The sequence below is a fragment of the Phytophthora infestans genome, genomic scaffold, assembly GCF_000142945.1.
Source record: "Phytophthora infestans T30-4 supercont1.4 genomic scaffold, whole genome shotgun sequence".
Classification (NCBI taxonomy): domain Eukaryota; phylum Oomycota; class Peronosporomycetes; order Peronosporales; family Peronosporaceae; genus Phytophthora; species Phytophthora infestans.
This window is the reverse complement of record NW_003303755.1, coordinates 2,441,870-2,469,230: the sequence shown is the minus strand read 5'-3', so window position 1 is coordinate 2,469,230 and position 27,361 is coordinate 2,441,870. Positions and strand designations below refer to the sequence as shown.

Sequence of the window (27,361 nt, the reverse complement as noted above, 5' to 3'; positions counted from 1 at the left end):
CCTCTTTTCTTGTTTCTTGGCAGATAAATAAATGCTTTGAAAGGCTCTTTGTGGGCCGACATATTTCAGATGTACATGTTTCCTTCATTCCTGCTCTGGCTAGAAAAAGGTGAAGTGGATGTGTATTTGAATTAACTTAGGCAACATGCAATGATGAGATGCAGACAGTGACGAGCTGAAGCGAGACCACGAACAGTTGAAAGACGGATCTGCTGAAACGGCACAACAATTGGCATGAATAGTCTGCAACGTCGACGAGTTAATGAAGATATGCGTCTCCGTCCAATACGCGGAGATACGACGCACGTGCGTACTTGTGACGTCGGTACGAGTCCTTGGCGTACTGGTATCCTAGCACTGGTGGCAGCACGACAACTGCCAGTCCTGCTCCGGCCACTGCCACGACTGCTGCTACTCCTACGATCGCTGTCTTAGTAACGACGCGCATTGGCGACCAGCAGCCATATTTGCGGCTCTTGGAGCGCAGGAAACTCAAAGGTAGACACAATGTTTCGTCATGGTTGTCCCAAGAACACAGACAAGACCAGCAAAACTCTTGGTCGCACTGGAAGCACTTCATATGCGAGCAGCCGCCCTGCTTTTCGATGCTAGCTTTGCAGCTAGGACACGCTCGAACATTGTGTCGTTTCTTCCAGTGCCCAAAGCGCTTCTCCACGCGACGACATGTCGGGATCTTGTGGAAGTCTCCGCCGCAGCGCATGCACGACTCGTGTTTGCATGCCTGACATTTAACTCTTCGTACTGTGGAGTTGAGTGGTTCTTCCAAGACAGCGCAGCAACCAGCACGCGGACAGAAGCGGATTCCCACCTTCTGGTTCTTGAGGAACTTCTTATACTTTGCGAGCGTATCAGGCGACACCAAGGCTTCAATGATCCCCTCGGACAGCGGTCGTGTGCACTGCGGCGCTGGACACACCATCTTCTTCTGGGAGACTTCACCTTCCAGCACTTTGTACTCGATGTACCAGCGCGTGCAGCTGGCGCAGAAAGATCCACAGCATGAAACACACACATGCGCTTGAAGAGCGTCCAACTTGTCGAAGCAGATCTGACACTCTCGCCGTCGCATTATGTCGAAGCCTTCACTCGAATCCATAACAGCGAGGCTACCGCCGGCAATAGTAGCAGGAGCGGACAAACTCATGATGGGGGCGTCCGCTCGCGGCTGTTCGTCGCCTCCTACCAACGCACTGCTGGAGATACTCGCCCGAAGCAAAGAGGACGCGGCGGAGAAGACTGCGACTCGAGCGTTAAGCTCGTCCAGCTGGGCGGCGTCAACTGTAGCTTCTTCTGCTTGGGCGAGAGCTCGAGAAAGTTGCTCCTCTGACTCTTCAAGTAGTCGGCGCAATGAGGCCGTCGACGACTCGGAAGATGAAAAGGACGAGGCGGAAGAGGGTGCCGGGCGACGGCCCGAATGAGAATAGGAGGATGGACGCTGCTGCTCCTGGAAGAGCTCGGCCATGGCGCTCTCGTGGAGCAGTCGGATGGGGCGCGGACTGAGCAGCGACGGTTTGAGCTGTTGCTCGTCTTCGAGTTTGGAGAGACTCGAGCGCTCCGCTTTCATGCGGTGCAGGTGTGCCTTGCCGCAGAAGGTTCGACGGCGCATCGCAATCTCCATAATCGAGTCTCGCGCTCTCTTGCGGCCGATGGACGGCGGAAGAGCAAGTGCCACGCAGCGGAGAGATTCCGGTCTGAGCACAGTGTAGGCAAGTAAGTTGCCGCACTCTTGACCTGAGTTTTCTCGACGAGTGCGACGTTCCATAGATACAACTCTCACTTTCTGTTTTTCGAGTCACCGCCGCAGATATTTTGGCACATGACGTTCCAGCAGTCAATCGTCTTAAAAAATGTATCCAAACTTCAATCTTCAACTTGTAGACAAAGAATTCTAAGGAAAGCGATGCGCATGAACTTTTCGCTGTTGTTTTTGTGAAACGGTGAAGTCCGTCATCTATCTACAGTGTCGTCTGTGGCTGTGAAGCTCTCAGCTGCCGGCTCCGGTGAAGCTTCAGCTGCGACGGAAGAGGGGCCCCGAGGTACATCTATAGAGGCGCGTCGCCGTAGCAGCAGCAACTTCACGGGCGGGTTGGTTGGCGCAGAGTCTGTCTTCTTTTGTTGCAACTTTTTAGCCGGGCTCTGTCGGACTTGTATCACTCGGGCAGTCGGTGGCGTCTAGCAAAAACACAACGTAGTTATCAAATACCATGACAGTTGCGTTGCACAGTGCAGCAGACGTACAGGAGAAAGCGGAGATGTCACGCTGCCACTGCGGGAGATATGGCTTCTTGAAGGCGACATCAAATTCTGTTCTCCAGCGACACCACTTGCATTTCGTGCTCTATATTCGCAGAAACGAAAAGAAGGAAGATGCAATTCCTCTGCGTGTTGATCAGTCCGTACTAGAACCAGTTTATTGCAACCAGGAAGAGAGCAGAACGTACTTTTCAGCGATTTTCTCAGCCTTCATCGCCTGCACCTCACGCTTCTTCTTGTCGTTCTGCATGCAGTTCAGATAGGCAGAAAAATGTTAGATGGTCAGTGCCGGATGCTACTGATGCGTCAAGCCTACCTTTTCCACCATCTCTTCGAAGCTCGTGCTGGAGCCATATACCTCGGTTCCGAAGAGCGCTTCTAACACCAACATCGCACCTCGGCGATGGTAGATCGACACACCGTCGACACGCGTTTCCGTCCCCATTTCATCCACAGCTGAACGCAGACTGAACCCCAAACCGAGGCCTAGAACACTAGGGCGCTTGCCTTTGAAAGGACCAAGCATCTGCAACCGCGCCTTATTATCGACTTTGACGACGCCATTGTCTTGGTGGAAAACGAGCGGATTTCCCGCTTCATCGAAGCCTGCAAGCATGTTTGTTTTGTAGCCGGCACCCCAGACAATTGCTCCTGCTGTCGCGTATGCTTTGTCGATGAGTGTCTGTGAGCCTTGTTGGTTCACTTGGAATAGCCTCACACGCACCTCACGACCTGCCTTCACGCTCTTAAAAAGTCGTTTGGCGTCTTCTCGAAGTCCCGTAAAAGTATTAACGCAACCAGACCGATCAACGCGACTTGCATCGACCCCGTCGACTTCAGCTTCCTTCTTGAAGCCATAATAGCATCGAATAGGAGACCGATGCAAGATCATGATATCCTTCGGATTGAAAATCGACTTCGGGGATGGAATATCGTTGCTGGTACCTGCTAATGACGTGCGCTTCATCTTTACAATAGCGGAAGTAGTGGGCTCACATTTTTTAATGGTGAGAGGCGATACAGGCGCCGTGGCTATCACAGGAGCTCCGATGGCGAGTTGGGGCGTGGCTAATGGTGTTTCGGTCTCCTTAATGTTCTTTTGCGGATCTGGTAGAGATTGCTTCTTTGGGCTTCCTGCAATCTGTGAACCTTGCCTCGTAGCGGCTGCTTTTGGATCCATAAACTTGTTTACCAGAAGCCATGCCACCGAGAATGAACTGTGAGATCCACCGACAATGCAGACTTTCCGTTTTCCTACAGGCAGAGCAAGAAGGTGCTCCTTGAGTTTTGCAAACCCGTCCTCCCGTAGACAAGAATCTGAGGCAAACAGCTTGGAGTGATAAGCGGGGTTGTCTAAGGAAGGCAGCTCTTGTGTGCCTCCCGTTGCCAATATAAGGTGTTCAGTGTAAAGTACCACGGTGCCGTCACTACTAGCAGTGTTTCGAGCTTCCACACGAATTAAACCACTCTCCAGAGCTACGTACTTGGTTGCAGCTGTATTCAGCAGCACTTTGCTGGTATCAGGAGCTTTATCAGAGATTTCTTCAATCACACACGCTCCGACATGACGCAGGAAGCGACCGATTTCAGTGAGATTCCCAGGTGCTGCACCGATTTCTTCCAGACGCTTGGCGCTTCCGTGGACACGCACTTTCTCCAGGAACGTGTTTACAATACTCTCCGGCGGGTCTAGTTCCGGTTTCTCGTCCAGAACGCCAGCTAGCAAACCGCATGCAAAAGTATTCGAGTTGATGATATATTCACCTAAATTGCCACCACCAAAGGTGTTCACATCGCCTGCATGGAGAATTGCGACGCCCATTTGCTTACATCCAAGTTGAGTGCTGAGCTCGGTATCCTTTGTCGTTCCATGCTTATCCGGATTCAACAATCGAGGTAGTAAACCTCCTCGAGCCGCTCGTACAAACACACCGATCCCTGCTGGGCCTCCGCCCACAACCACAGCCTTGTAAACCTCTTCATTGACAGTCATCAAGTTCGAATTGTTTTGCAGGGCGTCAGTAGCTCGACGGACTTCCTGTGTCACCAAAGAAACAACTGTCAGCTTGAGCAGCAGGGGCAGAGTGAAGGCATATACATAGAAATCTAAAAGTGTTAGACATCCACAAACCTGCACTTTGCTTTTCTGGTCTCATCTCGTCTTCCGTGTCTTGGACGAAGATCGTAACGGTGTAGAATAGCTAGCTCGTAACTGCGGATCCGAGCCAAGTGGAGTGCGCAAAACAGACCGACCACTGGATATGCGAGCGCGAACACTGCGCAACTCTGGAGTTCGCTCAACTTCCGATCGCTTTCTTGAAGGCGTCTTCTTTATCCCTGATAACCGCGAGTTAGAGTTGCGATAGCGCTATTCAAAAAGTAAAACGAACACCGCAATAATGTTAGAACTGATGTTACATAACACCGTTTTCGCATGAAGAGAGGATACTCACGGCTTGAGACTCCAGTCGATTGGCGAGTTTTTCTCGTTGTGAAGTTTCTTGCACTTCGAAACTGGGGGTACTCCGGCTGCGTTCTATGGAAGTGGAGATAGCGGACGTGTTAGCTCGGATTTGGTGTTCCAAACAGTCCTTGTACCTACCTGGTGTCGCTTGTGAGCCTAGCATCGCTGGTGTGCCCTCGATATCCCCCCAAGTCATCAGTGGGCTTGCATCCACACCTGGAGCAATGAGCGGTGTCATCGGGACCAATGAATAGTCCTTCTGTGCAGACGTTGAATCTCCTCCAGAATCGGATCGAATAATCTGTTAAAGGTTAGGCAAAACAGCACAGGGTTCAGTTAGCTCGGCAAACATGAACTGGTAGATGAAGGGCATACCTTTGTACCATCTGAACAAAACCTAGAGTTTGCGTAGACAATCTTCTTTCCCGGCCTTGGTGGCAATCTTAAGCGTGACTTTGAGCTGTTTTCGAGTAGCAACTGACCTCTTGCTTCAGCTTTAACCTGATGCGTTGAAGCAATGTCAGTTAGCGAAATACCGATAGGACAAGCAAGGATTTTTAATGACTGCCAGCAATACCTACCTGACAGATATCTCGCGTTGCGTCAAGCTCAGGAGGGAAGAGTAGTGGGTTCCTTGCACGATATGTCCATGTCTCCGGAGCACTTGGTCTATCGTCCTTCGGACCTGATGTATCAACAAGGAGTATCGACATTGATAAGTCGAAGCTTCACGATCACCAAGATAAAAGCAGTGTCTAACCTTTAGGAGCACAAGCTGCGTCTGCAATCTGTCGCTGTTCCTTCGAAATCCACGTCCCATTCGTCAACAAGTGAAGCTTCGGGTCGCCCTTGTCCTTATCGTCGTCAAACGCCCAATGGTATCGTCGTTGATGATCTTTCACCGCTTTTTCTTGCAGTTCGTTGAATGATTCGTTGTCCTCGGAAGTATGGGTCGCAACGAAATGGTTCAGCGTCATGGATGCCTTCGTACTATCGTGTCCATCTTCATCAAGTGCGTACTGCTCCACCATTGGAGTAGGTTGATCCCATCCTGATTCATTAGCGTTGCTACGCACAGATACAACGCCTCGAGAGGTCGAAGCAGCACGTAATGTTGTGTCGGTCCACGGCAATCCTTCTTCATCTCGTAGCAGCTGCAATTGGAAAACAGCAACATAAATGTTTAGTGACACAATGGACGGCATTCAGGGCACTGGTGGCTGTGCGAAGCGCACCTCTGTCTGCTTCTTGAGCTTGGGTAGGTCTGGGAAGAAATCGCGCTCGATGATCTGGCCAAGCGCCTCCACATACTCGTCCTCTTCTAACACCACCTTCTTGCTCATGTTGGTCTCAAAACGGTGACATGGAAACCACAAATCTTTCAATATTTACAATTCTAGACCGCAACAAAGTGACAATCACTCTGATAATGCAACTTTACCTCCGTTGAGCCGTACCAACAGAAGAACTACATTCTATTCGGATTCGTACATGTCATCGTATACTGCACGTGCTGCAGTAATGATATCAGCTAGATCTTGCGGCAAGTCTTGCGTCACGGCCGACGTTGGAGCGGTATCATCCAAGAGTATCTCGGGTGAAGTGCTGGACACGATAACTGCGTGGGGGATAGCGCAGGACCAGGACTGGCACGGTAGCTGCGAGGTGACCGAGCGTGGACGACACATGCACGCAGTTAGACGCGGATCGTCCTTTTCGCAGTGCACGTTGTCAGCTCCAGACAAAGACGGGTTTCGCACGCGAAGTGTGTCGGTCGGAAGCGAGTGCTGCACCGTTCGTATCCGGAACTCTGTGCTCAAACGGAGAAGCTGCAGCAATGTGGAGGACGAGATCTCGATCTTCAGCTCATCAACCACATACCGGTGGAGCCGGTACAGTGATGCTGATGGGTCACACACACTTAAGAGTTTCTCAACAAGCGTATCCTTGTCAAACCTTCGTGAAAGGCTTGAATGGCTGCCCGATACTGCATTCCCGTTCTTATCGTTCCGCGAACGGAATCTCCTGATAATCTTTGGGGTTGCATAGAGTGTCCTGACATCCTTGCATCGGTCGTTAATAGAAGTTGTTTCAAGTGTCTCGGCCTGGTTCTCATCAACTGTAGCTGTCTGTTTATACTTCGGCAGGCGTGGAAACTGTCGGCGAAGAACTTTGACAGGAAGTGTCATGAACAGTTGCAGCGACTCGGTGTCGTGCTCAGGTAGAATGGCATCCACCGGTATTGGGAGTACTCTTGTGGTTGATTCATCCGTAGGATCATCCTGTGCTGTCACTCCACTAGGCAAGCTGTACATTCAAGAACAGAGGTGTTAGATACCAGAAGAAAGTTTAAAAGACATCAGTATAGCTAAGGTGAGCGTACTTGGACTGGACAGCGGTGCGGTATGACTTGGTCTGAGAACGAGAGGATGATACTTGATGAGAAAACAAATCCCCCGGACTATTGAGCTGGTAAATACTCGCAGATCCAGAGTTCTCGTTACGCAATGCGCAAATGCCCGTTAAATGGGTATATTCTCCGCCATCTTCCATACGTAAATCCAATGTTGCATCTGACGCAACAAGTTGCTCTGTGCTTGATCGAGAAATATCTGAATACTCGTCTTCATCCCCGTTGGAGCGTAACGGAGTCAGTGATATCACTTTACTGCGTTTTCTCTTTCGATTTCGCTCGAACGGGAAAAGTGTCGTCACTTTCGCTCTTTTCAAGCTTGATACGATGTATCCTTCGCAAGAAACGCAGTAAATTAGCACGTGAGCTTGGCTTAGATTCATGAAGAGCTCGCCTACCTCGTGAATCGTTGGAGCTACTTGACAAATCCACTTCGTCAATCGCTCCAAACGAGAACTCTTGTTTGCCAGAATAGCTCTGCGGTTGGGTCCATGACATTAGAGGTTGCCTTGCCATTCGACTATCGAGAAGTTCAATGGAGACGCCCGTGCCAACAACAAACTGGAACGGGTTGCTGGAATATTGAAGACACAAGCATAATAAGTCAAGAGTTTGAAGCATGCGTAGGGCACCTTTTTAGTCCTTGCCTTGTTCTACGCTTCACGTCATAAATGGAAATGAAGGTGCCTGCACCTGCCACATCAAACAGCTTGGTCGCGTGTTGGGCTGGCTGTCGAAGATCTAAAACTGACAGTGCAGTTCGATTTGCTGCCCAAAGAACGCACGGGTGACTACAACACAATGGCACAGCTCCATTAGTGACACCCTCAAAAATATAGCAGGTCATTTGTATATACCTGGAGTATTCGCAGCGTAGAACGCGGTCCGACACATACAAGTCTTTTTTGACAGTTTGAACCCCTCCCTCTGGATCCCAGCGTCGAACCGTACCATCGACCGTAACCACGGCCAACTCCGCTTCTGCATGTGGACTTCCAGTTATATGCTTGATAACCCCCGGCAAAGAGAGCTTAACTTTGGCTTGTATCTTCCAAACGTTGTCACGTGTAACACGAGACGGAGCAGCGATAATTGTGCAGTGCGTGTGGCCACGTGCAGCCGCAAGTATCTTTGCCGTACTCGTCGAATGGTATGCATCTCTGCTTCCCATCACTATAAATTGTCGAATAGGAGAGCCAGTCTCAATCACAGTGCTTGAGCACGGTGGGTCGTCCTCTAATTCGCCTCTGCTGTACCATGCACACGCTTGCTGCAGTACGTGCCCTGTAGGATAGAAAACCACGTGACCATCCTGGCCACAGTCAACTCCAGCGATCGCATTGCCCTGCCATTTGGACAATTTGTAGCAATCTTCTTGTGGCCTACAAAGCACAGATACGTAAGATCACTGCCAGTAATTCAGTACTAATTGCACCACAAAGCCAACGTACGGGGATTCATTCTCCAAGAAGTCCATCATCAGATCGTGCGGCACCAAGTGGCGGTAGTTCGCTCGATAAAATGCAGCTTGCGCATTGCAATCATGCCTTATACCAAATTTTGTCCCTCCCTGCTTAGGTAACAGCTTGTTGCGTTGATGTGGTCGCAGGAACGCGTAGCCTAGTGCATTGCGGACGTGCAGACGCATCGCGCCCCTAGCGTCCACTGCGGTACCGTCGTGAGCGAATCGTCGACGCGCATCATTGATCAAATCAGGTTCCAGCGGAATGTGGTCCGGATCTGTGCCTGCTAGTGTCACGCCGAGTCCATTAGCGGCTAGCACCGGCACCGTATTCGAGTACACAGCGGTTGCCTCCATGTCAATCGACACAAGGGCTATTGGCGACCAATCCGTTAAAAATCGTTACATCTGATTGGTGGAAATGAAGAAACACGAAACAAAATGTAGCCATCTAAGACTGTTACCGTTTGTTCGGTTGAAGTCGGTTCTGGGGGTTTCGCAAGGTTCTTTTTCCTCCGTTGGTGCTTAAGGCGTTGCGTTAAACGAGCTCATTTCCAATTTTGCAAGGCCAACTCCAAGCGAGACGACAACAAGTACATTATTTGCAAAGATGCGGATCCCTGCCATCCTCGCTGCGCTTGCCATGGCGCTGAGTGCCGTCAGCGCAGACAGCGATAGTGACTCTGAGCTTGTGATGCTCATCTCACTCTCGCGTCATGGTAGTCGCGCACCGAACCCGACGGTCAGGGCTCATTGTCCGAACAACTTGCCTAACGTCCAGTCTTACTCGGTTCCACTCGAGCAGCTTACGAAGCGTGGAATGGAGCAGATGGAGAAAGTGGGGGACCACATCCGCGAGGTGTACGTGAACGAGAAGGGCTTTCTGTCACCAACCTTTAATGGACCGGAAGACGATCCACACTTCGAGGGATACTTCCGCGCGGACGCTGCAAACCGATGTGGCCAGAGTGCAGTTTCAATGGGCTACGGATTATATCCCGAGGGCACAGGTCCTGACGGATACCCGCGACAGCCGATCCCAGTGTACATGCAGTTATCCGAGAATGAGCACGACTTCACTGCAAACGGGCCTTGCTGGCCAGTCATGTCTGCGAATAACAGGGCGTACCTTAAAGCAGGGGCCGCGGTTGCAATTCGAAAGCACAAAAAGACACTTGAAGCTCTTGCTGACATCTGCGGGAAGGCGTTTTACACTGGTAATGATTCGGTGACGGCGATTAAGGATGTCAACGATATGTTCCTCTTCGATCAGGATGAGGGTCATAATCCAGCCCCGGGACTCACACCCGAGCTGGTGAGGGATGTTTCTGAGCTTGCATTTCAGCATCTGATCGAGCGCCTCTACTCGACGCCCACAAAGATCACTGTGTCCATCGGCGGATTTCCACAGCTTTTAGTGCGAAACTTGCGTGAGGGCGCTGCGCCGAACCGGAACCCGGAGAGTCCCAAATACCTGTCGTATCACGGTCACCGCGAGCTCCTGCATGGTCTGGGCTTCATGATGGGTATGAAATTTAACTTCGAGGGTCTACCGCAGTACAATGGCTCGACGCCTTTGCACCCGGCATCGACGTTGTTCTTTGAACTACACCGCAAGGGTGGCGACCATTTCGTGCAGCTCTTCGTGTGGTCTCCCTTCAGTCCTCGAATGGCAGTCAAGCTCAACACATGCGAACTTAACTGTCCGCTGAACGAATTCACTGCCCTAATTGAAAATCACATCCAGTCCACCGGTCCGTGGCAGGATATCTGCGGATACCATCCAGTGAACGTGCCTGCCGTCAAGACCGTCAAGACAATCAAGCCCACGAACTTGGTGGTGAATGATGCGACAATTGTAGAAACGAAGAAGGAGACACAAACCGAAAACGCGAGCGCTTTGTGGTCCGCTCTGACGGCCGGTGGTCTTGTTGCTTTTGGAGCAGTCGGTGCCACAACTTACCAGCGGTACATGAATCGTCGTGGCTATCAGTTATTGTGATTGCCATTTGATAACTGATAACAAAGATCCCAGTATATTGGCTAAAACTTCCTTAATCGATTATTCATTGGTTGAAATTCATTTGTTTCACAAGTCGCTTTTCAAACTCAATTTCTTTCGCGTCAAAAAAGTGGAGAAAGGGAGGACCGTGCCGATGCCTCTGACGGCAGCCTCGTTCCTGCTGCAAGTAGCTCCATGGGTCTCGCTGGATGTACGTCGAGGAAGCGTAGCAGATATATCGATACCCATCCCATCGGTTGCAGCGCAGAGTGATGACCCGCAAGACTGTTTGCTGTGGCAATTCCAGCTACAGGAGTACGACGTGGGCTTCCAATTGCTAGAGAACGGGGCGGTGGCTCAGGAGTTTGGCCGGTTCAAAGCGACAGAACAAGGAGACACTGAATCCACTATAAATACAATGGTGGTGCCACATCCGCTGCATGTTGACGCGTTGGAGCCGACAATGGAAGGCAGATTCGACGATGTCACACCTGAAAGCGTCTACACTTTGCGTTGGGACAATTCGTACTCGCTGGTGCGTCACAAGGAGGTGAAATATCGGTTTCTAGTGACGTCAAACCGCGTGGTTGCAGCAGCTGAGTTGGCGGTGCAAGAGTCACAGTCGCGTTCGCAGAGACGAGCGAGGAGAGCAGCGGCAGGGCTGCCACTTGCGCATTTGGCGAAGACACTGGAGAAGGAACGCGCAATGAACGATGAAGAAAGGAAAGTGGAAAATGAAAGAGTGGCAGCGAATTTGGAGCAGACGGTGATGGACATTGTGTCGATTTTCATCGCAAAACCCGACAGTCCACTGCACGAAGGAGCCATTCGACCTTTCATATTGGCGCTCGAAGCTGTTCTGTGCCATGGAATTAAAGTAAGTCCAACGTGTCTTTCGTGTACGCAAAGGGTTATAGTGAGACTGATTTTTTTTTCGTATAGGAAGAGTTTCTGGATGTGTGGCCAGAGGCACCGTTCTACGAGTTTTTAATTGAGACACAACACGTCCTACGCGATGACATGGGCATCGTGGCGAGAGTACAAGCCGGAGAACCTCCGTCGAACTTGCAGCATCTGGGATGGAACAAGTCCCGTTCTTTTTTGCTACTAGCTTTGAACAAGGGGGTTCTGCAGCGCGCGTTCGAGGTGCATATCCGATGCGTAAATATTTCATAGCTACCTCAATTTTTAACCGTTTTAATGTTCTGTCGATATGGTGATAGAATTTAACCAAACGGAGGACGGTGGTGGAGAAGTACTACGAGTCAAGAGCTCTTCTGTACAAGTATGATGATGCCCGGAGAATCGCTTCGTTTCTCAGTGCATTGAATGGAGTCACATTTTTGCTAGCTGCGTATCCTCATGATGAGTGCGACAAAGATGATCAACCTCCGTTTCCGCGGAACCTCAAGCAGTGTGCTCCAGAGGCACCACTTCTTGGCAACGAGATATCTTTTCAAAACGATGTGGACGGTGACAGCAGTGTTGTGAGGTTCATGGAAGAAAACCCTGACGAAATTAAGCAACTTCAGAACTGCAGTGTGCCTCGGTATATTCTTCACGGTGAACCTTTTCAAGATATTGGGATTGGGTGCGTCGTTCGTTAACGAGCATTTTTTATCCGATCAAGTTTTAACTGTGCTTTCGTGTGATGTTAAGGCGATCATCCGTTGAGCTGCTCTCGATAGATGAGGTTGAAGGTGCCCCGGTTGTGTTAGCGCAGGTACAAGTTCAAACGCAAGATATCCTACTTTCCGTTGCCACCCGTGATGGTCAAGACTTGACGAAGCCAACGCGTTTCTCAGCTTCGGATGAGTGGATTGAGTTAGTGATGCGTTTCAAGTCAAGCCCAGCTGGTGGTCTGGCGCTGAAGTTGGACAACGCATACTCAATTGTTCGATCTAAGCAAGTTCAGGTTCGCTACGTGTCTGTCGATGCAGCTGCGTACGTAGCGGCATGGGAAGGATGTCTGGAAATGGCACGATCTATTTCTTGGAATCACGCGTCTCGAACTGGAGGTGAACGCTGTGCCAAATACATGGCGTCACAACATCAGAAAGAGGAAACTGAAGTAATGTTTCAGCGAAAACAGAGAGGAGACAGCGACCAGGAAATGGATGACGGTATCATGGGTATCCGCACCTCACTTCTCTCTAACCCCGTGTCGTATATTGGAGGATTACTTTCAAGTGAAGACAGTCCTGAAGCTTGCGACCAGTGTCTTGCCCCATTCTCTTTCTTCAGTAGACAACATGAATGCCCTTGTTGCAAGAAGATCGTGTGTATCCAGTGCTGTCGTCATCACGTTCAAATCAACGGGAAGGGCTCTCAATTGAAAGTCTGCGACAGGTGTTTTATTCAAGAAAAAGACAAAGAGGTGGGTAGTTGATGTCGACTTCGTTTGGGGTATACAGTATGCGACTAACATACATCATGAAGCGAGCACGCATTGCTAATACGAAGCGCAAACATGATGACGATGGAGGCGAACGACCAGAGTATGCTGCGCTTCGTAGAGATCCTAGTATGGACAAGTACTTCAAGATGCTAAGCTTCGGCGTTCCATCCAGCGGAGTAGCTCAGAAAATGACTCAAGATGAGATGCCTCCAGATAAAATTGCCGTTTTTGTTGCAGGTCCTGATGGAAGTAATGCTTCTCGTATTGGTCGAACGAGGTTTGTGCAAACTTTTTTTCTAATGACTTCGTTACTGTATGAAATGCTGATATCAGTTTTGCGTTGTCCATAGTAAAAAAGAGCGATCGGGCAGTCGTGGTTTAAATCGACGCGACAGCACATTTCGTAAGGTTTACTGGACTAGTTTGGACACGAAGAAGGCCAACGAAACTATTTGGGCTCGTGTGACGGCCAGACGCAAGACTGCTCCAATCACACTATCGCCACAAGATTTCCAGGAACTGGAGTTTCTCTTTGGAAACCCAACAGCTGCATCACCCTCCCAGTCCAAAGACAAAACTGCGAAGAAGATCAAATTCTCGGCGCTTGATTCACGAAGGTCGAACAACATTTCCATTGGATTGAGCCAATTCAAGGCGGTCGGCGGAGCTGAGGCCATATTGTCGGCATTACAGCGCTGTGATTTCGAGTTCCTCACAGTCGATCGCTTGACAAATCTGCAAGACATTGCACCAAATAGTGTTGAAGTGAAGCGATATACAAACTTCAAGGGATCTCGATCACGATTGGAACCCGCAGAAAAGTTCTTGGTGGAAATATGTGAGATTTCTCGTGTGACGGAAAAGGTCAAAGTGATAACGCCTTTGTTGATGGACTTTCGATTGCTTACTGACCTGTATGCTGTTTTGAGTGCAGATTAAGGCGCTGTTGTTTGCCTCCCAGTTTAAGCACCAGCAACAAAAGCTGCGCAACCGTATCCGGGTGATCACACAGGCTTGTTACGAAGTCTTGAGGAGTGAGCGTCTTGCACGGTGCTTCGAATTAGTACTGGCGATTGGGAACCTTCTGAACACTGGTACAGAGCTCGAAGGAGCTCAAGGTATAACGCTTGCTTCTCTCTTGAAGGTATGCTCGTCTATCTTAGCATTTGATCGTTCCAACGTGTGCTATTTGAGCACTTACATTGACAACGTTAGCTGTCAGAGACCAAGGCCATTGACCAAAGTATGACACTTCTCCAGTTCAGCATCAAACTCATTCACGTAAGTATGTTTACTGCTGACTTCAACTGATTTCATTGTGCTAAGTATGCGCGATTTTGTCGGCTGTAGGACAGAGGTGAAGGCGATGTTTTATTGTTCACTAACGACCTCAGTACACTGGCCGAGGCAAGACGATACTCTAACGTGATCTGCGACTCACAAGCGCGAGCATTGCAACACGAAATCATCAAGCTTGGTCAAGAGATTAAGGAAGACATAGTGGAGGATTTGAAGCGATTCAACGGCGCGGAGGCACTTCGAAAGCGCCAATTTGAACATCGAAAGGCTCAGCAGCATCGTCCGGCGATGATTCAAAGTAACAGGGAGCTGAACAACCTGCGAGATGGAAGTTCGGGGGCTCAAAATACAGTTCTTGATGCAACTCGACAGCGAGGTGCGATTGATTCAGGAACCCGAGTCCGGAAGAACGGAGTCACTGCGAGTAATCAGCATGCTGCGATGTTGGCTGCAATTCGTACCCGTGGAAATGGAGGTGATACGATTTCGACGAAGCTGGATCGAGGTGATACACTATCGCCTGCGAGTGCATCTCATGCAGCACTGCTAAATGCCATTCGTAAACGACCGCAAAAGCTGCATAATGCAAGTGACTTAAATGGAGATGATCTAACGCGTGTGGGTGGAGCAGATGAAGCAACAAGCGCAGAACAAACTAAGCATAATCGATCTGATGCAGCTGGTACTCGCTCAGCTCTCCTGGCATCCATTAAGCAACGCCATAGCGACAGCGCGGCGGATCAAAACGGTGCATTCACGCTAGACCCACAAGCTGCTCTGTTAGCTGCGATCAGGCAGCAAGCAAAGAAGCCAATGGATTCAATGCCTACCGGTAATGGTGTTGGTGACTCCAGTAAAGAAGACGAAGAGTTTGAACCACGTCAATACAAAATGGAGAGCAAATTTATCTCAATCATGAGAGAGCGACTGATGAGTATCAAGGCCGCATTTGAAGATATCGAGATGGACTTGGAGGCTTTACATTCAGTGTGGGAAGGCACCGCTCGGTACTTAGCAGAAGACTCTTGCGCATCGTCCACCGAGTACGTGTTCGGCCTGCTGAACAGGTTTCTACTTGATGTCAAAGTCGCCAAAACTCTGCTCTTCCGAAAGGGGCTCAATTTTGCCAGTGAAGCGAACGCACTTCTTCCTCGTGCTTGTAAGTGGGCGTATTTAGCTCAGTAACAATCTGTCACTAATGTTTTAGCGCTACGGATTTGTTACAGACGTGGGGAGTATCGTGGCGACCAAGTTCGGCTCAGGGATCATAACGGCACTCCGAGTTAGTGATAAGCGCATTGAAGTCAAGTTTCCCTGGAGTCGAGAAGCATATCTGGAACCTTCTTCAATTCTGTCTGTTGGTAGTTTGGTGCGGTGTCGACAATGGGGTGTAGGTATTATCCGCGAGACTTGCTACGATGTGGGCTTCTGCGACGTTCGGTTTTCGTTTGGATACGGCAAAGTTCGGGTCGAGGAATTGGTGCTGGAAACGTCATCAAACAAAGAGGAATTGCGTATTCAGTTACTACGTTGTGGATTCTGTATCGGCGATCCCGTTATCACACCATTTGGATGTGGCCACGTCCAGTCAATTCGCGGGAAACCTCAGAGCCCTACTGCTGTACTTGCAGTTGGTATGTTATCGTCGGGGTCTGACGTTCATGATAAAGAAAGTAGTCTTAAAGTAGTCGCGTATGTGCCTGCAAGGCATGTCAAACGAAACTATTGAGGGGTCATAATTAGAGTATAATACACTTGCTCCGAACATCTTTCAGCTTCGATGGTGTTTTTTGTAAATGGGTTGCCGACGCTGAAGGCCAAAATCGGTCTTCTCGCACCTGTTCAGCGGTTCGCAGGTTCTTGGCGATCCGAATGAAATTCATCGGCGACATCTCCTATCACCATGATTATCGCTGTTCAGCTTTCATGTGTTGCCGTTGATCAGCAAAACGTGAACCACCTCGAAGTTAATATGTTCCGAGCTTGCACAGGACTCAAAATAGTGACTTCAGCATTGGTTGTTAAGAAACTTGAATAGCTGAAATTACAGCAGTTGGTTTTGGCGGGAAAACATTTGCTGCCAGTTGACTTTTAACTCAATTTAGGCACAACCAACAGCTCCAGAAAACGCGCCTTAGCATGGGAATTAAAGGTCTGATGAAGCTGCTGCAGGAGGAGGCTCCATCCTGCATCAAGGAGGTGGAGAAGATGTCGGCTCTGGCTGGACACGCCGTGGCCATCGATGCCAGTATGGCGCTGTACCAGTTTCTCATCGCCATTCGTTCGGCCGACGGGGGAGGACCTTCCCAGGCACTGACAAATGCAGACGGAGAGGTGACGTCCCACTTGCAGGGTATGTTTAGTCGCACCATTCGCATGATGGAGAATGGTTTGAAGCCCGTATACGTGTTTGACGGCAAACCACCCGTCATGAAGAGCGGTGAACTGGCAAAGCGCAGCGACCGTCGCCAGGAGGCACAGAAGGCGCTCGAGGAGGCCACGGAGAAGGGCAACGCCGAAGACATAGACCGTTTTAACAAGCGTCTGGTGCGAGCTACGCCGCAGCACAACGAGGACTGCAAGGAACTACTGAGACTCATGGGCGTACCGCACATCACGGCCCCATGCGAGGCTGAAGCTTCTTGTGCTGCACTTGCCAAGGGCGGGCGAGTTTATGCCGCTGGCACGGAGGATATGGATGCTCTGACGTTCGGCGTACCCGTGCTGTACCGTCGTCTGACAGTCTCACCTGCTAAGAAGATCCCTATCCTGGAGATCCGTCTGGAGCGTGCACTGCAAGAGCTGGAGATGACACATGAGCAGTTCGTGGACTTGTGCATCTTGTGCGGGTGCGACTACTGCGATTCGATTCGTGGCGTTGGTCCCAAGAAGGCGTACGCTGGTATCAAAGAGCACAAGAGCATTGAGAACTTCCTTGAGGTTCTGCAGAAGAACAAGAGCAAGGGTGTGGTCATTCCCGACGAGTGGCTCGGAGAAAACCCCATCTACAAGAACGCACGCGAGATGTTCATTAAGCCTGAAGTTGTGGATGCTAAAGAGACGGAGATTAAGTGGCGCGACCCACAGGAGACCGAACTAGTGGACTTCCTGGTCAAGAAGCACGGATTCCAGGAGGACCGAGTGCTCTCGGCCATCACGCGACTTAAAAAGTCTAAGAGCACGCAGTCACAGAAGCGACTCGACAGCTTTTTCACGGTGATGCCGAGCGCTAATGGTGCTAAGAAGCGTAAGGCACCTGCAGCCAAGGGTGGAAAGAAGGCTGCCACCGCGAAAAAGGGAAAGAAATAAGGGCACATACTTACAATTTGAGCTGAAAACCTTTTCGCTTTTCACTAGTAGTAGTAATTTGTAGCTAACTAAAGTGAACATTTTCTTGCGTCTCCTTTGCACTATTTGCTAGCGAAACAATGTCCTTGCCTTATACATTACTGCCTGGGACTGCTACGCTACACGACAGCCCCGCTTACTACAAGTGTGTCAGAAATTAAATACTTATCGGCACGGCTTATACAGAAGAGGTGACTTCTCGGACGCCTCGAAGAAAACGATCCCGTACGTCTTCTTAGCTCCATCGCTTGGAGTGTTCTGCCAGCCACACGAGCCCATGACAGAGCATCGTCAATACAAAGGCCACATCCGAGCGTGAAGCTCCTTCCGCTTCCTCGTGAAAAAAGCGAAACAATCCCGCAGCATAACTCGAAAACGCAGGGATCTGATAAACGACAGCGAGTTGCTGGTTAAAAGCACGGGCGCGTTCAGCTCTTTCCATTTCGCTGCGTACCGACCCACACTGTTGCTGCCGAAGTCTTTGCACTCGAAAAGCTGTGATACTTTCGGTTTCCTTAAATACCGCACTCATGAACAGATCGCCATCGATGCAGGCACTCTCCGTGTCTTTAATCGACGAAAGCACGTCATGGAACTCAACCAAGTCCAGTAATTTGGGTTCCATCCGCCTCAAGTGCGCCATGATGACAGGGAACACAAAAGATGAACCTTCGGTGAAGATGCAGTCGAAGATACGGAACACCGTCTCACTCGGGAATGTCGTTGTGAACAAACACAGCAACCACTGCGACCCCAGAAGCTCCAGCGGTAGACCAACGTCCAACGCGAACTCGTCCAGTTGAGGAAGCTCCTCAGCGATCAATTGCTTTAGTACCAGCATGTCTCTCTGAATATCACTCATCGCTGGGGAGTAGTAGCCAGGGTATAAATCTTCGCAAAAGACACTCAAAAGCCAGAAAACCACTTCTTCATCCGCGATTAACATCAGAAACGCCACAATAAAGTTCAGTCCTTGGCAGTATCCAACCGACGGGTTGCGAAGAGAATAAGCTTGGAGAATACGGCGCAGCTGATCGCGTCCTGACTCGGAGCAAAGTTTCGTTCCCGAGTGACCAAATGTACGATCAATGTCCAGCTCAATTTGACGGAACGTCTCCGTCTCCATCGTCTCAGCTTTCTTCACCAGCTCTGCGTAATAACTCGGTCCTGCATTGGCCTGCTTCTCCCCCGCACCAGAAAGGTTCACATATGCACATTCTCGTAAGTGCCGCGGGATTCCAGCCCGAGCGAGCTGTATAAGGAGCGCCTTCTCCTCTGTGTCTTTCTCCTTGTACGAGCAGCGTCGAAGACGCTCAGGAAACTGAGTGCCATAGATTTTAGTCCAGTCCTCAACACGTCTCTCTTCTCGACAATCTTGATACGAACGCAAGTGTACCCATTCCTTGCGCGCAGATTCCGGTATGTTAAACCCGTAGAAGTCACTCACAGGCTTGGCCATAAAATGACTCACATGCTCCTCAAACAGCACCTCTCGATCCTGTGCTGTGAGCGCTCTCTTCGCTCGCTCATACCACACGGTACGAATCCGCACCTCCCCCGTTCTCGTGCCACCTAGACTGTACCACGAGTCCGTCGCGACTCTCGACGGTTTACATAATAAGTTGGAGTTAATCTCCACAGCGCCTAGCATCTCATCATCAATACTCTCCGTCGTCGCAGCAATTTTCTCTTCAATCACAGGCCAGACGTCGTCGTCATCGGCAAACTCGTCATTTTCGTCTTCCTCCTCTGAGAGCGTGACGACATCGTCACTGTCACTGTCGTATATCCCTTTGCTCCCATTTATATAAATCTGTGGCCTTAGTACTGAATGTTCTTTCGCAGGATAGTCAATTTGGTTTCTGTTTTTCTCGCCTTCTTCATCGAACGAACTGCTGTTAGTTGGGAACATGTCGAAGAAAAAGTTCTTCTCACTGAAGAGCTGCACTCGAAGTCTCACACTCGCAGGTCGAGCAGGAACCACGAATTCGGCCACATGACTCCATGTGGGACTCTTCGAATCCGTCACCGTCGAAGATCGAAAACTGGGGGATGCGGCGAGACGCGGACGTCCGCGCGCCGTCTTGGGCTTGATATCGCATAGCTCCACGACGCAGTAGGCGTCTACAGACTGAGGGCTCTCGAGGTTGCGTGCACCCACCACCTCCACGCACAGTCGCTTCCTATCCATCAATGCGGCACGTCAGAAATGAGATAAGGACCAAAATTAAGGGCAATTTCAAAGATAAAATTGAGAAGGCGGTCGAAATCAACGTACTGGTGACGCATGGAGATAGACGACGCGATGGCCAATGCCAGCTACGAGAGCTTACGATGAAGACGCGTTCGACGTTGAGAAAAGCTTTGTGGCTTTAGAACGCAGTTTCTTCTTCAAGATGCGACCTGGCGTCTGGTCTGTGGATGCAGAGACAGCCGGCAAAATGGTACGATGTACCCATTTTGTTGCACTGCAAAATTGTGTCGCGTTGACAGTTAAACTCGGAGGGTCGCGATGAAGGAAGAAGTTTTGCGGGCACTACAGCGCGTGGCAGACATGCTAGTGGGAAACTTCACTGTGTCCTTCCAAAACGAATTGCGCTTCATGGTGAGAGCGTTGTGCTAATTTGGTGGGTGCGTGAGAAAGCTGCTAACGCAGATTTGGTATCGATGCAGGCGGAGGCAGCGGGGTCTTCATGCGCAACAGCCATGAAGGCTCAGGGCGTACCGATGGCACAAGCAGTCAAGCACACGGCAGGCGCTGTTGCACGTCTGTAATGAAGTGGAGGTGTGATGAACGCTACGACGACTTGGAGAAAAAGAAAGTTGCGCAAGGAGGAATGAAAAGATATCGCCGCATTGTGGATAATATAAGTGAGCGACGTAGGCAACTTCAATGCCGGCACGATCCTCATCCACTCGTCCATCTTGTGGCCTATTGTCGTGACAGTCCAATTGGTTTATCCGCTCGATGGCTTCGATGCCTTCGCAACAGCAGTCCATCGCAACAGCGCTGCAGTCGTGGTCTTTTCAGCCTGTGCCGCCGCAATTCGTCGCTGAAGCAGAGCCACCTTCTTCTCGTACTTGGAAGCTGCAGTCGCCTGCGCTGCTACCAGCCCCTTGGTAGCGTAGAGCTGGAACACATCGGCGAGAAGTCGAGCCTGCAGCAGAACATTCTTGCTCTGGAGACTTGTCCCGATGGCGTTCATTAGCATCGTCTCTCCTTCCTCCATCTTGCCGAAGGCCACTAGCTGCGGTCCAAACAGCGCCATGATCTCGGACGTGGTCTCGCAACATATCACGCTTGTGTTCATGTGCAGGAGAGCCTCGTGAAGAAGCGTGAGTGCCTTCGGACGCAGTTCTTCCAGTTCACCATGCTGATTGTAGGGCAAAGAGCGAGCAGCGTTGCTGTCTTGGACGTCATCTGGCAGTCTCTCTGTTGCCCACATCCACTTGGCTAGTGCAAGGTTGTACTACAAATTTAGAGTGGCATCGTAAGTAGTTAAACAAGCACTATAAACTTAAAAATGAGTGTGCATACCTTTGCTCGCAAGTCAACGCTACAGCTCTGATTTACCTGATGCCGCAAGCCGTCCGATTTCAGAATACGAGTGACCCATTCTAGCAGCACCGGGCTCGGATAGATCTGCTTGACCTGCACAACTGTAGAAGTGTCGTTTACCGAAGATGGTTGCGTTGCTACCCCGCAGCAATACATCGCCACTTCTAGTACATCGACCAACACTGCTAGATACGCATCGGGGTACATGGCGTCCCCTTCTGTGAGAGGAGGCAGTACCTTGTCAACAACAAAATTCAAATGGGCACGAGCGTCTTTTCCCTTCCCGATAGCTGTAGCATACTGCAGAGTAGAAGAAAAAAAAAGAACATAGAAGGCATTACGTTAGCGTGCTCAGTAGTTAGTAGGTTGCAAATCCAACATCAATCACAGCGTACCTTTGCGATCAGCGTGTGGCACCTCGCGAGGAAATAGCGATAGAAGATGGTACGCTCCAAGTCCGACTTATACTTGGCAAATAGAGTAGTCATCTGCACGATGGCAGCTCCCATGTCTGCGTATCGACACTGCACGCCTAGTTGCCGACAGTACACATAAAGCGTATCGAACAGCGTCGCTATGAGCATGAGTCGTACTGCCCGGTACTTGTCGTATTTTTTCAAGTTGGCTTGAGCTGCGAGCGTGGTTTTCGTGGCAAGATCAACAGCCTGTTTTGGATCCGAATATGCCAGTACGGCCACCCGCATTGAATCCAGAATTGTAGTCAGGTACGCCTCCTCCACAGCACCGGTCAGTGGTTGGTCACCACATCGAGTGCCACGACCTAAGACTTGGATTTGATCCAACAACGGCGCCACTTTCGTCACCTTTCCGATCCTATAGAGCAACACCAAGCAACGCCGTTTTTAATACGTTATCGCGTGTTAGCTTCAGTACTCGGGCCTCACCGTAAGTAGTAGAACCCAGTGATGATTAGGTGGTGCATCCGAAATTCTCGTGAAACTGGGTGCTCGAGGGCCACCTTGTCGAAGAATTCTTGTCCAAATGCAACCAATTGGTGCATCTCAGCTGTGCTATCAGGTTGAAAAGACGTGATAGCGGTATGGCAGGTCACTTCCACCAGCCACAACTGTTAGACAAGCAGCAAAAATGGGTAAATATCACAGCAAACCACACAGCATGCAAGAATTGGGGCCAAGGCCAATATCCCACCAGAAAGTTCTTGTCGACATAGTTCGGCAGTGTTGCTCGCAGGTATTTCAAGTTCTCTGCAAAGATGTTGGCACCGCTATTGTCTTTGGAGTATTTTGCCATGACGGTTGTAGCGTGCATTTTCACCAAACAGGCCTTCAACTTGACTCCGAAATACTTCCGAAACTCGGCAGCCAGCTCATGACGCTCGCCTTCAGCTTCAGTACAGCACCTCAGTCCTTCGCAAAGAATCTCCAGCATGCGCCGATTCTTCGCCGTCCGGTCGACCTTCAACTGTTGCTGCAACAAAAACTTGGCCTTCAATAGCCGTAGCTTGGCCTCATGCTACAGATCAGACCACAGCACAGCAATCAGTACACGATAAATCCAATACAATTGTTAAAAAGCCACTACTTGCACTGCAAGGAACTCCTCGCGTGATTGCAGTGTCAGCGGAATAGATGCACTTCTCCGTCTGAATCACTCGGCGAGTCCACATATCTCGATCCGCCTTTCTTTTGTTGCTACAAGCTACACTGCAGATCTCAGCTAGAAGCACGTTCGCTTGCACTAATATCCCTTGTTCTTCAGCACTGCGGACGCTGCAATCGAGAGCGCAAAGGGGCTACAGAACAGAAACACAATTAGCCTCTCGCTCTCATTTATTGAGGATACGTAGCTGGTCGCTCACCTCCAGGCATTGTGCAGTCTGCATTGTCAGCTTATTTTGTGCCATTAAGCACGCCAGGCTCCATAATTGCCGCACATCTTCAGCCTGCAATTCCGCACTCGGCGCTTTGCTTGCCGCCATTATATTCAAAATCTGACACGATGTCACTAAAACGAGGCAAATAATCAGGCCTAATCACAGCTTTCTTCAATGGCAATGTGGGTCTCTCGCCTCGCTAGCGGAAGCGATAACGGTAGCGGCTCGACAGACGAGGAACTGGGCGTTGGCGCGGCGTTCCTTGTCGATGGCATCGTTTACGCGCTCGTGGGAGGTGCGGCGGGCGTCCAGTTTGTGCGCAACTGTTGCCGCTATCGCCCCTGGACCGTTCAGAAGATAATTCATCTGCTCATGTTCTTCGCAACGCTCGGTGAGCACCCCTGAGCTTAATTTTGCATCAGAAATGTTATGTTATAACTCGCTGTGTGGGTCTCCATGCCGCAGTACGCTCAATTTTCCTGGCGTTGGTGGGCTCCGATTGGTGCGGCGTGCTGAGTGGAAAGGTCAACGTATCCAAGTGCTCTACTGGCGAGCGAGACCTGTTCTACATTTTGGATCAAGTGCCAATTATGGCATTCTTCGCGATCTATGCACTGTTAGTGCAATTCTGGGCGGAGGTGTACTACAACGCGGTGGATAAGCTATCGACGCTGACGGATGTGGTAAAGCCTGCGATCCGATGGTTCATCGTGGTACGGCTATTTCTTATAAAGATACTGCATAGCGGATAGAACGTAGTGGCACTGATGATAGCATTTTCGTCTCTACAGATTGTGTTGCTCATTCAAGGACTATTCTGGGTGTTCTATGCTTCCGTGTGGCGTCACGAGCGTATGTGTTTACTAGGCTGTTGCAGTGTTACGAGTAACTACCAACCACTAAGGTCTGTTTGTGTGTATTATTTGCAGGTGCATTCTTTACCCGATCACAAGCAATCTTGAATATGGAGCTCTTCCTTATTATCGCCACCGGCTTTATCTACTTTGGACGGAAGGCCTACATTGAACTGCGGTGGGTACCTGATAACAAGATTGAGTCGCTTCTGCTTTTTTAAACTGATACACCACATTGTCGTGTAGATCGGTGCCGGTGGAGCTTGGAATTCGAACAAGAAAGCTCAAGGAGCTTTCGCTTATGACATCCGTCGGCACGTCCTGCTTCATGGCTCGCTGTGGGCTGCAAATCTACTTGTCCACGGAAAAGAAGCAGCTGCACGATCAGAGTACGTGGCTTGTAGTCGTCGTGTACTACGCTCTCTTGGAGATTGTGCCGGCGCTGTCCGTGTTATACTTTAACCGCCGACTTCCTCCTCGCCGAAGACCTGGTGGTCTCTCGGCAACGTCAAGTCCCATTCGAGGGGGCAGACTTTTCTTTGGCAAAGGTATGGGCGCTGAGAGTGCATCCGACGGAGGAGATCCGTTGAGAAAAAGTTTGCTTCGAGGGTAAATGTCGTGCTTAGCACGCACGTTTAATACTGTAGTAATTGTGTACTACGTAGTACTTCGAAGTATTAGACTTGAAATCATTTTTTTACATTGCAGCTATCCTAAATGTTAACATTCAAAACGGGGTGTCCTTAGTCACGGCACAATATTCGTCGACAAGGGCAAGTGCTACTAGCTACAAAAAAAAGATTCAATGGGAGCAGATCCGTGTGCTTGATATGGCGAAGACCAAATGCCATGATACGAAGCTAGATTTCCCGAAAGGATGTCGACCAACAAATTTTGTTTTTATCAGTGTAAGTCGGGTTATCGGAGGACCCAGTTAAGCAGAATCTATCGTAGCACCTCCAACATAGCTCATCATGATTTGAGTTTACCGCCCCATGGTAGTAGCAGAGCGCACTCGGATATACCTAAGCTTCGCATTGAATGGCTAAGAACAGCAAACTGAACTGTGTGTTCCATTCTCTACTGTTCACCCGATACTTCCACAAGTAGTTCAAGCATGCGGTCGTTCTCCTCGCGAGATCCGATCGTAGCACGAAGGCAGTCAGTGAGCAAGTGCTGGTTGCCACGGTAGCGAATTACAACGCCACGGCCAGCCATTTGCCGATACACAGTCAGCGCATGCGGGATCTGACAACGATAAGCGCGAGATTGAGTAAGATGCCAAGATACAAGACCAGAGCGAGTAAGCCTACCTCGAAAAGCACAAAGTTGGAGTCGGACGCGTAGATGCGACGCACGAAAGACAATTTTTGCAACTCCTTGACCACCCGGTGTTTCTCCTGTGATACAAAAATCAGCGATTGCGTCCTAGCATTCGAGGAAGTAGCACACATACCTCCTTGATAAGCTTCACATTCTTGCGCAGCTCATCCAAGTTTGAAAAGGCCTTGCGCGCGACATCAGACGTCAGTTTGCTGATGTTGTACGGCGCCTTCACGTTGTTGAGTACTTGAATAAGCTTCGGGTCACCGAAAGCAACACCCAGACGGATACCAGCAAGTCCAAAGCCCTTCGAGAGGGTCTGTAGCACAATAAGCCTCCTGTGCTTGTTCACGAGTGAACACAGGCTGGGAGTGTCAGCGAAGTCGATGTAGGCTTCATCAACTACCACAAATCCATTGTATTTCTGTAAATGCAGAACCACCAAGAAGACGTTTAGAGAGAGACAAAAAATATGGTAGGCGTGCAGCAACAGCTATCAACCTTCGAGTTCAAAATTGTCTCCACGTCCTGTAGGCGCAGCACATTGGCCGTAGGGTTGCCTGGACTGCACAGGAAGATCACCTTCGTGGCCGTGGTGGCAGCGTTTAGAACCTGAATCCAAAAGAGATTGGTCAGAAGAGTAGCGCAACTTGGTCAATATATAAAGGCATACCTCCTGTGGGTCAATGTGGAAAGCTGGAAACGAGAGATCCGGCTTCAGTCCCTTCAGGTTCTCGGACGGGGCCTCAATTTGCAGTGGCACGGAGACAATCCCAACGTCGTGGATGTTAGCACACACACTGTACATGCCGTAGGTAGGCGGTGTGATCATGATGTTGTCCACACGAGGCGTGCATGCCACGCGGATGATCAGGTCGATGGCCTCGTCGCTTCCAACGCCCAGGAACGTATTCGCCTGGCTGATCTTCTCGGTCGGGTTCTGGTTTCTGCAATTTTAGAGTTAACACGACGTCAACTCGCTACGTCACAGCATTAGTTGACGTACCTGAAGTCGGTGATGACCTTCTTCAGCTCAGGCTGGTACGGACACGGGTAGCGCTCCAGTTCCATTGCTTGGAGCTGCTCGTGGCCTTGCAGAGGTGGTCCCAGGCTGTTCTCGTTGGCATCCAGCAGAATACCTGCAAGAAATAGCTTTTAGAGCGTAGTCACACCAATCATTATGATACATTACAGCTACTTTACCTTGGTCGTAGTCATCGCGGGCGCAGCGGTAGGGGGTCAGTTCCAGGATGTTGGGTCGGATGAGACGCTCTACCTCATCGAGATCTTCGATGGGCTTCTTCACCGTCCTGGCGCGAGGTTGAGCCTTACCCAAGAGGTAGCCAACGCCCAGTCCGGCAGTCACGCCCAGCGCGATGGCACTCTGCTTGTCCATTGCTAAGTTTGCTTGTGATTGTGAGTTAACTCAAGTGGAAATCGTGTTTGCAAAAACAAAATTGCTTTTGGCGGATAATCGAGACCATTACCGGTAATTCATTCACCAAGTGAAAACTTACGGAACATTCATGTGGCAACGACAGTAACATTTGGTAAGTTTATGATACATGCACCGTAGCTGTTTGGCTCACGTGAAGTATCATTGTAGGGTATTGATGGCGATTGTCTATTTATCAATTAGCACTATGATCAGCAAAAATGTGGGGAAGGATTCAGCTTGAGCTTGTGGTGTACTACATGTATACGAGTATCGGTTTCGGTACACGAAACCTGCCACTGAATCATTAGCCTCTCGAGGTACACGAATCGTGTTACCTCCGAGGTTAACGATTCGATACGAGATGACCAGAAGAAGAAGTTAAAGCGGGTTTCTACTGTAGAGATTGGGTAGCGATGGGCTGGCAAGTTGGCAACTCAAGAATCTTGAGCCAAGATGGCGACGAAAAACCCTTTTCAAAGGGCCTACCTGTTTGGTGGCTGGGCTCATTTCTCATTTCGATTTTACCTGCTCGAGTCTTCGTTGCCAACTCCATCGTTATCTTCGATACCGAAGTCATGCCATCGATCTGAAGTGCGTGTCATTTGCTGTTGCTGTTGATGGCGCCGAAAACACGAAGTTCTGTTCGCAGGATTTAGAAGTAGCTCACCAACA

General features: G+C 50.0%; 12 protein-coding genes across 12 annotated transcripts; 5 read left to right on the top strand and 7 right to left on the bottom strand.

Moving 5' to 3' along the window:
* Positions 1–113: 113 nt before the first annotated feature.
* Positions 114–1,783, bottom strand: PITG_03631 (uncharacterized protein; the record flags this gene model as incomplete). The annotated part of the gene is made up of 1 exon (XM_002906642.1): positions 114–1,783. The coding sequence occupies one exon, from the start codon at positions 1,781–1,783 to the stop codon at positions 260–262; it is 1,524 nt and encodes a 507-aa protein (XP_002906688.1).
* Positions 1,784–2,359: 576 nt separating this feature from the next.
* On the bottom strand, positions 2,360–4,267 carry PITG_03630 (uncharacterized protein; the record flags this gene model as incomplete). The annotated part of the gene is made up of 3 exons (XM_002906641.1): positions 2,360–2,399; positions 2,463–2,518; positions 2,591–4,267. The coding sequence occupies 3 exons, from the start codon at positions 4,265–4,267 to the stop codon at positions 2,360–2,362; spliced, it is 1,773 nt and encodes a 590-aa protein (XP_002906687.1).
* A 159-nt stretch (positions 4,268–4,426) lies between these two features.
* PITG_03629 (uncharacterized protein) lies at positions 4,427–6,081 on the bottom strand (the record flags this gene model as incomplete). The annotated part of the gene is made up of 7 exons (XM_002906640.1): positions 4,427–4,642; positions 4,728–4,810; positions 4,877–4,994; positions 5,114–5,220; positions 5,316–5,423; positions 5,499–5,892; positions 5,974–6,081. 7 exons carry the CDS (start codon positions 6,079–6,081, stop codon positions 4,427–4,429), a joined length of 1,134 nt encoding a protein of 377 aa, XP_002906686.1.
* A 934-nt stretch (positions 6,082–7,015) lies between these two features.
* Positions 7,016–8,631, bottom strand: PITG_03628 (uncharacterized protein; the record flags this gene model as incomplete). Its single annotated transcript, XM_002906639.1, has 6 exons — positions 7,016–7,031; positions 7,122–7,485; positions 7,550–7,712; positions 7,816–7,942; positions 8,009–8,533; positions 8,603–8,631. The coding sequence occupies 6 exons, from the start codon at positions 8,629–8,631 to the stop codon at positions 7,016–7,018; spliced, it is 1,224 nt and encodes a 407-aa protein (XP_002906685.1).
* A 550-nt stretch (positions 8,632–9,181) lies between these two features.
* Positions 9,182–10,615, top strand: PITG_03627 (uncharacterized protein; the record flags this gene model as incomplete). The annotated part of the gene is made up of 1 exon (XM_002906638.1): positions 9,182–10,615. One exon carries the CDS (start codon positions 9,308–9,310, stop codon positions 10,613–10,615), a length of 1,308 nt encoding a protein of 435 aa, XP_002906684.1.
* A 154-nt stretch (positions 10,616–10,769) lies between these two features.
* PITG_03626 (uncharacterized protein) lies at positions 10,770–14,262 on the top strand (the record flags this gene model as incomplete). The annotated part of the gene is made up of 9 exons (XM_002906637.1): positions 10,770–10,967; positions 11,073–11,492; positions 11,558–11,761; positions 11,839–12,217; positions 12,394–12,996; positions 13,101–13,262; positions 13,372–13,877; positions 13,948–14,165; positions 14,229–14,262. 9 exons carry the CDS (start codon positions 10,770–10,772, stop codon positions 14,260–14,262), a joined length of 2,724 nt encoding a protein of 907 aa, XP_002906683.1.
* Positions 14,263–15,227: 965 nt separating this feature from the next.
* PITG_03625 (uncharacterized protein) lies at positions 15,228–16,041 on the top strand (the record flags this gene model as incomplete). The annotated part of the gene is made up of 3 exons (XM_002906636.1): positions 15,228–15,471; positions 15,539–15,950; positions 16,020–16,041. The coding sequence occupies 3 exons, from the start codon at positions 15,228–15,230 to the stop codon at positions 16,039–16,041; spliced, it is 678 nt and encodes a 225-aa protein (XP_002906682.1).
* Positions 16,042–16,431: 390 nt separating this feature from the next.
* PITG_03624 (flap endonuclease 1) lies at positions 16,432–17,621 on the top strand (the record flags this gene model as incomplete). Its single annotated transcript, XM_002906635.1, has 1 exon — positions 16,432–17,621. One exon carries the CDS (start codon positions 16,452–16,454, stop codon positions 17,619–17,621), a length of 1,170 nt encoding a protein of 389 aa, XP_002906681.1.
* Positions 17,622–17,895: 274 nt separating this feature from the next.
* PITG_03623 (uncharacterized protein) lies at positions 17,896–20,368 on the bottom strand (the record flags this gene model as incomplete). Its single annotated transcript, XM_002906634.1, has 3 exons — positions 17,896–19,843; positions 19,994–20,128; positions 20,313–20,368. The coding sequence occupies 3 exons, from the start codon at positions 20,366–20,368 to the stop codon at positions 17,896–17,898; spliced, it is 2,139 nt and encodes a 712-aa protein (XP_002906680.1).
* A 249-nt stretch (positions 20,369–20,617) lies between these two features.
* PITG_03622 (uncharacterized protein) lies at positions 20,618–22,867 on the bottom strand (the record flags this gene model as incomplete). Its single annotated transcript, XM_002906633.1, has 5 exons — positions 20,618–21,130; positions 21,615–22,053; positions 22,125–22,306; positions 22,390–22,713; positions 22,853–22,867. 5 exons carry the CDS (start codon positions 22,865–22,867, stop codon positions 20,618–20,620), a joined length of 1,473 nt encoding a protein of 490 aa, XP_002906679.1.
* Positions 22,868–23,248: 381 nt separating this feature from the next.
* PITG_03621 (uncharacterized protein) lies at positions 23,249–24,715 on the top strand (the record flags this gene model as incomplete). The annotated part of the gene is made up of 6 exons (XM_002906632.1): positions 23,249–23,465; positions 23,540–23,787; positions 23,866–23,926; positions 24,004–24,106; positions 24,175–24,537; positions 24,676–24,715. 6 exons carry the CDS (start codon positions 23,249–23,251, stop codon positions 24,713–24,715), a joined length of 1,032 nt encoding a protein of 343 aa, XP_002906678.1.
* Positions 24,716–24,811: 96 nt separating this feature from the next.
* Positions 24,812–26,670, bottom strand: PITG_03620 (histidinol-phosphate aminotransferase, putative; the record flags this gene model as incomplete). The annotated part of the gene is made up of 7 exons (XM_002906631.1): positions 24,812–25,176; positions 25,242–25,328; positions 25,385–25,675; positions 25,753–25,863; positions 25,925–26,198; positions 26,258–26,390; positions 26,455–26,670. The coding sequence occupies 7 exons, from the start codon at positions 26,645–26,647 to the stop codon at positions 25,009–25,011; spliced, it is 1,257 nt and encodes a 418-aa protein (XP_002906677.1).
* Positions 26,671–27,361: the final 691 nt, after the last annotated feature.